The sequence below is a fragment of the Carassius carassius genome, chromosome 28 (assembly GCF_963082965.1).
Source record: "Carassius carassius chromosome 28, fCarCar2.1, whole genome shotgun sequence".
Taxonomy (NCBI): Eukaryota; Metazoa; Chordata; class Actinopteri; order Cypriniformes; family Cyprinidae; genus Carassius; species Carassius carassius.
In genome coordinates this window covers 26,505,063-26,514,708 of record NC_081782.1, presented here as the reverse complement: position 1 = coordinate 26,514,708, position 9,646 = coordinate 26,505,063, and the positions used below count along the sequence as shown (strand labels likewise).

General features: G+C 35.6%; 2 protein-coding genes across 4 annotated transcripts; one reads left to right on the top strand and one right to left on the bottom strand.

Annotated features, from left to right (window-relative positions):
• The first annotated feature begins 1,540 nt into the window (after nucleotides 1–1,540).
• Nucleotides 1,541–6,666, top strand: LOC132108317 (uncharacterized). Its single transcript, XM_059515022.1, has 6 exons — nucleotides 1,541–1,550; nucleotides 1,832–1,959; nucleotides 2,180–2,308; nucleotides 2,829–2,963; nucleotides 3,089–3,200; nucleotides 5,896–6,666. Exons 1-6 carry the CDS (start codon nucleotides 1,541–1,543, stop codon nucleotides 6,111–6,113), a joined length of 732 nt encoding a protein of 243 aa, XP_059371005.1. The 3' UTR covers nucleotides 6,114–6,666.
• Nucleotides 6,667–6,675: 9 nt separating this feature from the next.
• Nucleotides 6,676–9,355, bottom strand: LOC132108244 (uncharacterized). 3 transcript variants are annotated; one of them, XM_059514914.1, is made up of 6 exons: nucleotides 8,732–9,355; nucleotides 8,586–8,631; nucleotides 8,411–8,502; nucleotides 7,530–7,640; nucleotides 7,112–7,406; nucleotides 6,676–6,973 (listed from the first exon to the last, which is right to left on the bottom strand). In XM_059514914.1, the coding sequence occupies exons 1-6, from the start codon at nucleotides 9,328–9,330 to the stop codon at nucleotides 6,764–6,766; spliced, it is 1,353 nt and encodes a 450-aa protein (XP_059370897.1). In that variant the 5' UTR covers nucleotides 9,331–9,355; the 3' UTR covers nucleotides 6,676–6,763. The 3 variants fall into 3 exon arrangements, with proteins under 3 accessions (XP_059370897.1, XP_059370898.1, XP_059370899.1); XM_059514915.1 differs by having other exon boundaries at nucleotides 7,133–7,406; XM_059514916.1 differs by having other exon boundaries at nucleotides 6,781–6,973; nucleotides 7,204–7,406.
• Nucleotides 9,356–9,646: the final 291 nt, after the last annotated feature.

The following is a 9,646-nucleotide window of genomic DNA, read 5'->3' as shown; positions in this document are numbered from 1 at the left end:
TAATATTTGGTATGCAGTCCTTTGACCTTGATAAAAGCTGGCATTCATTGTTTTATGTACAGTACTTTTCCACAGTCTCCGATGACTTCCAAATGATTTCTAGTTGTTCCTAAAGACTTGCTTTTGATCAAACTTTTGTTCAATTTACTGTATCTTTCAATCCATTAAATCCCTAATTTATTCAATAGAATGCAGTCTATACTTTGACGTGGCCAACTGTGACTAAATAGCTCAGTTTACACAAGCTGATGTATTAACATTACAAAAACATAAATTATTTTGGTAATGACCAATACTGTTAGTTTTGGGCAGCTGTGGCACTAACCTTACATTGTGTGGTGGTCTAATAAGCGTTGTTGTAGGCTATATATATATCCTAATATTATTATTATATAGAACATATGGCTTGGTTGTATTAAAGCCGATAAGTGATTGATTATTTCCCTCAGCATAGACACTTCAGATGTGCACTGTTCACAATGATGGTTTTGAATGTCTTGATATATTATTTGAAATCACTTCAGAAAAGGAAAATACTGTTAATGCAACATGTACAGCGCAAGTCTGGCAAATAGGCTAGATTAAATTAATTAATGGTGAGACATTTGTTTGGCTCTCAAAAATTATATAAAAATTTAGATTTTATGGCCAATGCATTGGTTAGCAGCTTTCAGATACAAAGAATTATCGGTATCGCCCCGAGATTTTTCATATTGGTGCATGCCATATATATATAAATAAATAAATATATATATATCCTGTAGTTGAGGCAAAAAAAGTTTTTAAGAAATCATTGGTTATACTATATTATAGGCTTGCTGTCCTATTTGTCAAGAAGAAATGCCCCTTGACATCTTGGAAGTTCATGCCAGTGAATGTGGGGAAAGGTGTGCATGCCAAACAGTATTACTTTTGGCATAAACAGAAAAAGATTTATAAAAGTACAGTACTCTTTACCTCATATTAGAAGCAGAATTTTAATTGTTTTTTTTTCCAACTTTCCTAAATTTTAGATCTATGGATGATGAAAATAACAACACAACTGAGTTGTCATGTATGGATAATGAAGTGAGCGACACCGCTGAGTTTTTATACGTGGATAATGGTAATAAATTGCTTCTCATTTTGGCTTTTTTTTTGTACAGTGCAAAAGAGGATGATGATGATTGTTTTTGACATTGTTCTATTGCTGACATTCTAAATAAGTCTTTATTTTTATAGTCCATCTTGAATTTATGGTAAACAAGTAGAGATGGAAAAAATATATACACTTCTGTTGATGTGCAACAAAGCTCTCTTGATTTTGCATGATTTTTGATTTAACAGATTGGAAAACCCATCCGGATCCAAAAGTAGCTATGGCTTTGTACAGAAGGGAAATTCTCAGACTGCATGAGACAGGGAAACCTCTTTTAATGTGTATGGACTTGAGAACATGTGCTGAAGAACAGGAAAGGCAACTGATCAACTTCTACAAGCAAAGAAACGTAGAGTGGGCCTGTCCTGTCAAATGTCAACTTCAAGGTACAGCATAGAGAAAATGAAACTGTGTATGCTATAAAATATGCAGCTCATATAGTGTATCCATGATGTCAGCTTTAATTACTGTATGTTCATTGATTTTAGGGGATGCTGCAGTTGGTGATGGAGTCACCAGACACTTTTTTTCTACAGTTCTTGAAAAACTGAAGTATGGTTTCAGTTTGAACTTGGGTATGCAGTTTATTAGTTGCATTGAAAAATGTTTTGTATTAATTATTTTGATGGGTTTTACTAAAGCTGATTTGCAATTGAATTAACAGGAAACACAGGAGTTACTTGCCTCTTTGAGGGACAGCCAGACCACTTGGTGCCCTCAGCAGAGCTTTTGTTCATGTTCTACTTCAAGGTTCTCAAGATACTGCCACTTTGCAATTGGAGGACTGCCCAGATGTTGACATACGAGAGACCATCAACTTGGTGTGTGTGTGTGTGTGTGTGTGTGTGTATATATATATATATATATATATATATATATATATATATATATATATATATATATATATATATATATATATATATATATAATATATATATTTGAAAATGGTTTGGAAAATGGTTTTACCTATTTGGAATGTAATGTTATTGCTGCTATGTATGTATGTGTGTGTGTATGTGTTACAAATATTTTTATTTTTAGCTCAGTGGACAGTCTCCATTGAATGAGGACCAGTCTAGTAAAGTCCTGGAACTTTGTTTGTCTTGGGATCTTCCTGGTCCAACAGTGGAAAATAGAAGGTGGCTTTACGAACGTCTGCGGTCACATGCGGTAATTAACATTTGTGGATAGTATATGTAACGATGGAAAGTGCCCTTATTTCTATACATTTCAATTATATTTTGCAACTAATTTTACTTGAATACATGGTAATGCATATTTTATTATGCTTCTAATGGCACTGTTACACAGGTATAATAATAGTGTTTTACTCGTTTACTGTTTAGATTGTGTATATATGATCTTTTCCACAGAGCTATATAATGTATGTTATGTAGTATCCTGACTCTTTTCATTTATGAATGTAAACTTCTTTGATGCAGCAGCTCATAATTGATGCTGTGCCCAGCTTTGCCATTATGTAATTGTTTATTACATTTTTCTTCCACTGTGTGAATTTTTATTTGTGTAAGAATGTAAAAATGTCATTATTATAACAGCAGGACATCAAGAGCAACATGCTCTGTTGTGGAATTATTATTATTTTTTTAATCAAAAACCTTTCAGTATGTTCTGTCGGCGTTGAAATTTTAATCTAATTAATTTTTTTCCATTTCTTTGTATTTTGTAGGTTCTCGGGAGAAGAGTACGCCAAATCAAGCAACTCAAACGAGGACTGAAAGACACTTTTGTTTGGCCTCTTCTAACTGAGAGGAAGGATGTGGTATTCTTCCCCAAGGAATCGGAGGACTCATGCACTCCTGAGGTAAGGCTTTCTTCTCCATAAGAGGACAACAAATGGTTTTTCCCTCAAACAGGATATCAATAGCCATTTTTTGGCAAACATGAATACATGACTGATTATAGACTCTCATACTGTTTCTGGTTTAGATGCTGCTTTCACATATCTCCTGGCCTAGAGAGAGTGATGATGAAGATGATGAATACTCAGCTGATATAAAGGAACGGATCACAGGGTATTTAAAGCAGTTCATTGAGACAGGTATATGCATTGTCAACATTGTTTTACAGAGTTTTTTTTAAACAGCAGTTGAAGTACAAGTGTAAAAAGCCTAATGTAAGAAGCTATTCTTCCATGTCTCATTTTTTCTCAATGCTAATAATGGCTAGCAGGTGAGCGGAGGCAAGGCTTTTTTTATGCTCAAACAGCAACATTACACACTAACTAAAGTTGAAAAAGTGGAAAACCATAATAGGACCCCTTTAATATACTGTGGTTCTCAACCTTTTTTGCAGCGGGCCGCATATGGTCCAAGTGCAAGTCGCGGGCCACACGCATATAATTTACATATTACGTCAGCAATACAAACCAACCTGATTCATAATATTATAGCCTAAATATTATGATATCTAATCTATTACATTCATTGAAATAAATAATTCTACTCCCTATAAATAAAACACCTGATGCTGTCGGGAGCTAACCAATTTTGTGAGATTCAGCTCGAAAAGAGTAACAGCACATAGAAGTTGCGATTGTAAAGCCTGTGTTATACTTTCCGCATGAGCAATCTGTACGCAGACACGGCCAGCGTGGACACAGACTTCATCAATTTATACTTCCGAAAGCGTACGCTGATGGTCCGCTCTGCAATTGCCCATTGCACATCTGACTGTCTTTATATTGTTTTATTGACGGATTGCACAGGTTCGAGTAGCAATGAGCTTCTTCACACTACCTGCACATGTGCAATTGTGCTTTTAAAGCCTACTGACTACGCGCACCTGTCCGCACGGTCGTCTGTTCAGAGCCTCGGCACACACTCTCCGAGGATGATTTTTTACGTCACGCCTACCTAACGGTCCATAGCGGACTCACGGACGCAGAAAGTTTGAGAGGCTTTAAGATGCCGTCTGTAAGACGCGCACAGGAGCATGACTTGACGCGCAACATTTCAGAAAATGTGCGTTGACAAATGTAGCCTATTTTGATCCAAATATGGAAAGCTCTTTTGAATTTAATAATGAGGTTCTCTCCAGAGATGTTTTGCCACATATTTTCAATTAAGGATTGCTACGTAGTATATGGTTTTTCTATTTGCCTGAACTTCTTCAAGTGAGTTGCGGGGGAAACCGACAATCCAGCACTTCTCCTTCACTACTGATACTGCGACTATTCACAAGCTAGCATTTTTCGAATTTCTTTTTTTCTCCCTTAAAAGACAAATTTGTCCATTCTGATGCGCAATTTTACCTTAACTAATGGCTGTTGATGACTATTTGAATTGAATTCTGTCAAAGTGCGCGCTTGTATGTGTTCGTTAAATGCGTAACGTTATGTGAGTAAGTTAGGTCTGCTCATGTCTGAAAATAATATATTAAGAAAACAAATTCACATAAAAACATTAGGATACAGCTTATATTTCATTAGTAACATAATTTTTTTAATTGATGTGAAAAAAAATAAAAATAATTGTAAAACTGAAAGTTTTTTTTAATACAGCATGTGTTGCTGGGCGCATTTGAATTTGTGACTGGCATGTGGCCCGCGGGCAGCCCGGGGTTGAGAACCACTGCTGTACAGTATATTCACATAGCTATGTGAGATAATGTGCTTGTTAATGATTTCTTATGAACTAGTTACATGAAGATTAACCGATTATTTACTGTAAATCGAAGTGCTTACAAATGTCATTAAACTTTGAATTTATATGATTATGCAATTTAAATAACATTAATTCATAATCACAGCCTATAAGGTCATTAATTTAATATGTTTGCTCATCTTTTGTTGTGGTGTGTATTGTTTTTTTTTTACCAATCATGAAATTATTGTTTTTGCTGTGCCCAATACAAAGTTGAAAATATTCATAATTTGTAAATGTTTATTATTAATCATTTACTACCTTTGTGTGTGTTGGACTTAACGCTAATGTAACAATACTTGTGTAAAGGGTGGTTAGTGTTAAGATTAGACTCCTTTACCAACCCTTAAAACTACCCATACCAACAAACCTATATAAGTACCAACAAACCATACCAACAAACACTAAGTACATTGTACGTAATATTTTTTGACGCAAGAAGTTTAAGACACCTAATATAAAGTGTGACTGTTCATTCTTATATTCAATTTTCTCTTGAATATCCAGATCACTCTTTTTGCATTTGTGCATTTGTAAATGTAAAAAAGTGCATTACTTAATATATGAACTGGAGTTTAATGACATTTGTAGATTTTCAAGAATTTTAGTGTAAAATTCTGTCATTACTCACCCTCATGTCGTTCCACACCCATAAAACTGCAGTTCATATTCGAAACACAAATGAATATCTTTTTGATGAAATCTGAAAGATTTCTGTCGACATCTATGCAACTATCAATTAGATGCTTCAAAAAGTTTATAGCGATCGTAAAACTAATCCATAGGAATAAAGCAGTTTAGTTCACAGGCTTATAAGAACAGTTTGAATTTAGGGGTGAACGATCCCTTTAACAAGCACATCTCATATTTATAGCTATGTATGTTGTCATGATTTAATCATTATATAATGCTTATTAAGGATTTATTAAAGTTATTATAAAGTGTTACCCCATCTTTAAACCCTCTGAAATTCCATTATATAAATCTAATCACAAATATCAAAGGGAAAGACAACAGTTTGATTTTCTGAAGGAGTAAACAATAAGAGAATTATAATTTTAGTGTGAAATTCTATAACTTCTGTTATTTCAGCATCCAGCAAGGATTTAAAAAACCTTATGAAGTTCTGGGTCGGATGGGAGCAGATGGAGGCAAATATGGCTGTGGAAATTGTGAAAAGTGATCTCCCAAAATCCTCTACCTGCTTCTGTGTTCTCCGGCTACCAGGGCACTACAACAGTTTCCAGTCCTTCACCAAGGACTTGATGATGTGCATTGGCACTTGCAAGTATGGTTTTGGCCATGTGTAATTTTTAGACACATGTACATGTTACATTTGTTACACAGTGATATACACTTTTATTAAATGCTGTTACTGCACTTAGGACCAATTCTTTGTTCAAATCCAGCTTACAAGTTTTTTTATTTTTATTTTTTTGGATTGCTTTGTACATGATGCTTGTTGATCATGTTGTTATTTTTTGATACTATGCTATAAGATATAGTACATTAAGTAATGGGTTAATGTTATGTACATGCAGTCACTTACACTATAAACTTGTATCGTTCCACAATGGCTTTTTTCATGCATGGGCTCATGCAGTGATATAGAAATGTTGAATGTTAGTTGTTCCATAGCTTGTCAGAATTTGCTAAATATCGTCAAGTACTTTATTCTTTTAAAGTATTAGAATTTATGCAAAATGTATATTTAAACATGTTCAATGGAAGTACAAATATTAAAAATAAGTCTATTCTTGAATAAATCCATAATACACTGTGCTTATTACTAACTGATGGAAGTGTCAAATCAAACAAGTACAAATTAAACAAAAACAACAATTCTTGCATACAGGTTTTTTTATTCAGATATTTTAACGTATTGTTGAGTACAAATATTAATTATTTCTTAATTGTTTCTGCTAGAAGCCTGCCTCTTTAAAGCAGATGACAATCACATTTATTCCATAATCGATTGGCAAAAACGAAGTGAAGCTAGATAGATGTCCCAGCCAAAAGTCTGTGAAGGTCCTTTTGGGTCTACATTTTCTCTGAGTGCTTCTATTTGCTCATCAGTCAGGGGACTTTCGGTTTGAGGCACGACAATACTGGAATGGGCATCCACACTCAGTCCACTACTCTCCCAGTCTATTTGTGGTATGCTTAATCCCTTCAAACAATAACAGAGCATTTAATGTTACAAATACGATACCAATTACTGTTCTGAACAGAGAATAAAGTTGCATCAATACAGTATAAAAATTAAATGTCTTGTATTGAATACAGTGTGATTACTCAAAGTTTTTACTGTCAAAATCCACAAACATACCTCTATGTCAGGCTCAGGTACAGCATTGCGGACACTTCCCATCACCCACAGCTGGTTAGGAGACATATTACCCTCTGTGCGTATTGGGTGATTGTCCCAGGTGTTTCGGAATAGGTTGAGATCATCTTGAAGCCGTGGGAGAAATACATAGTGGCAACAGAACAGATGAGTAAGGTCAGAAATATCAAGGTGGCCACCTTCTTCCAAAGCATGCAGAACATCATAGTAGACATTTGTCACTGATGACCAGACGTCTCTCCACAACCTCTCTATACTGAAAAGAAATATGTCAGTTAAATCTAACATTTTTAGGCAGATGTTATGTACTGGTTGATAAATCATAAAAGGGGGTAATAATAATAAAATTGATTTTCAACAAAAAATTATTTTAACTCACCGCTGATTGTGGACGCTCTTTCCTGAAATAAAGCTTCCTCGTTCTGTCCCACGAACTGTGAACATCAGGCGGGCCACGTCCACATTTTCGACACCCTGATCTCCTCGTACCCTAAGAACATGGATGTTTAAGCACAGAGATTGAAACATTTCTCAGAAATGTTAAATTACTCAATGCAAAATTCATAGACATAAGCTCCGGTTTTACAGCTGAATCTAGTGCTAGACTAAAATAAAAAAGCTGTTAAAACTGAAAGCAACTTGCACTGGAATATCTTAACATATGTCAGCGCCACTGTTTGGTCTTAAGATTCACAACAGTAATGTTTAATCTTTTTAAATCACGTTCATAATAGCTGCCTAAATTGAATTAATGCCTAATTCTGGCCTAATATGTTAAATCAAGCCTAAATGTAGAGTTTTGCAAATAAATAAAATCATATGTATACTTTGTCTGAAATGTATTAATATATATATTATTATACAGAATCTGTGTCCAGGTAAACACACAGACTACAATGCGTTATAATAGATTTTGATGAGTGCGTGTGCTATAAGTAAACCAGAGAAATCCCGGAGTATGACGTAAGAGAGGTCAACCCCAGTATGGCAACAAGTTATAGGCTACTAGACACTGAACGTTAAGGAAACAAACACTGCAGCAAATTTCGCTGTTTGCGATAGAAAATTTAAAGTTCTTTACATGTACACGTGTAAAGAGTATCAGCTAAAATAATAATAAATAAATAAAATATATATAAACGTTGCTTTCGTGCCTTAATGTAGAAAAGTTGTTTAAAAGGCTGATTAAGAGTGTCGATCATTTCATTTATTGAACTGAACTGAATATTATGACGAGATCTTACTCTAGATCAGGCCTACCTGAGAGGGAAGCCAAATGTTTCCACTGCTTCTTGAAAAAAATCCAAGGTGGTTTTAGCAAGGTTATTAGATGCAGCTCCAAGGTACATTATCTATTAAACAGAGGAAATTATTTGCCGGATGGTTAGTGAATAGAATATAGATAAGTCAAAAATTAGTTAATAGTGGGCACTACCTTGCGTGAAAAGCCATCCACACCCCCGAAGATGACTATATTGTAGCTGAAACAAAAATATCATGCAAATGTTTTAAAAATGCACTCAGAGCTCTGGAAAGGACTGCAACATGCAATAACGGAGTAAACAAGCCTGACAAACTTACCGAATCAGTTTATGGTTGGTGTCAATTCGCATTATTGACCTAGGACCTGACACTGAATAGGTCCTTCGTACCACGCAGCCCAACTGTGCCATTCGGGACACATCTCCCACTGTATCTACTCGGTGCATTGCTGCCCTGACCCGGTCGAACTGCACTTGGTGTCCTCGCGCCTTTAAAGCTGCTCTCATCATTCTGTATCCACACTGAGGCATGTGTTGCTTTACATCTGTCACACAATCATCTAACTCTTCGTCGGTGAGAGTGCTATATCGTGCCCGAATGGAGAGGTTACATTCAGCCATTCGTCTGAAAACTGTGCGTGTACTTACTCCAATCATGCAAGCAATGGTTGGAACAGAAAAGTTCATGTCCAGGAGATTGGTGATGTAGTCTGGTGAGATTAGAAGACGTGGTCGTCCCATCGACCCTGACTCCTGCATAATAGTCGAAGTGCGCGTCTCCCCATCTGACAGGTTTAGTCGAACTAGTCTGAGCAGTTCTGTGATGCCCTCGAAAATATCAGGTGGGATGGTAACTAAATTGGACACAGCGCTTAAAAAGACTAATTCTTGAGAGCAGATAAACTCCAGGTAGTCCATGTCAAGGGGTAGGCGTCCAACAGCATTTTCCAAAGTCTTTCCAAAACATAATCCAAAAGCAATTGCTAAAGGGAAATAATAATAGCATGTTAAAAACCTCAGTATTGCTGGCCAGATAAATGAAATACAAATTGCATCCTACAATGAACAAACACTTCTCTAAAACACACTTTTAAAAAATTATTACTTTAAACACTTAATATAGGCCTAATCAACTCACCGCTCGGTCCATTTCGTCAAATGATGTTTTATGAATGCCTCTCGTGTCTGTTGCTTTGATGCTTGTCAAGAAAAAGATGCGCTTGCACCTCCTGCT

Coding starts and splice junctions, on each gene's coding strand:
- LOC132108317 (XM_059515022.1), top strand. Junction 1,960..2,179: donor TACGAGAGACCATCAACTTG/GTGTGTGTGTGT, acceptor TTTTATTTTTAG/CTCAGTGGACAGTCTCCATT. Junction 3,201..5,895: donor AAAGCAGTTCATTGAGACAG/GTATATGCATTG, acceptor CTGTTATTTCAG/CATCCAGCAAGGATTTAAAA.
- LOC132108244 (XM_059514914.1), bottom strand. CDS start 9,330: ATGGACTACCTGGAGTTTATCTGCTCTCAAGAATTAGTCTTTTTAAGC. Junction 8,503..8,585: donor TGGATGGCTTTTCACGCAAG/GTAGTGCCCACT, acceptor TCTGTTTAATAG/ATAATGTACCTTGGAGCTGC. Junction 6,974..7,111: donor TATGTTTGTGGATTTTGACA/GTAAAAACTTTG, acceptor TATTGTTTGAAG/GGATTAAGCATACCACAAAT.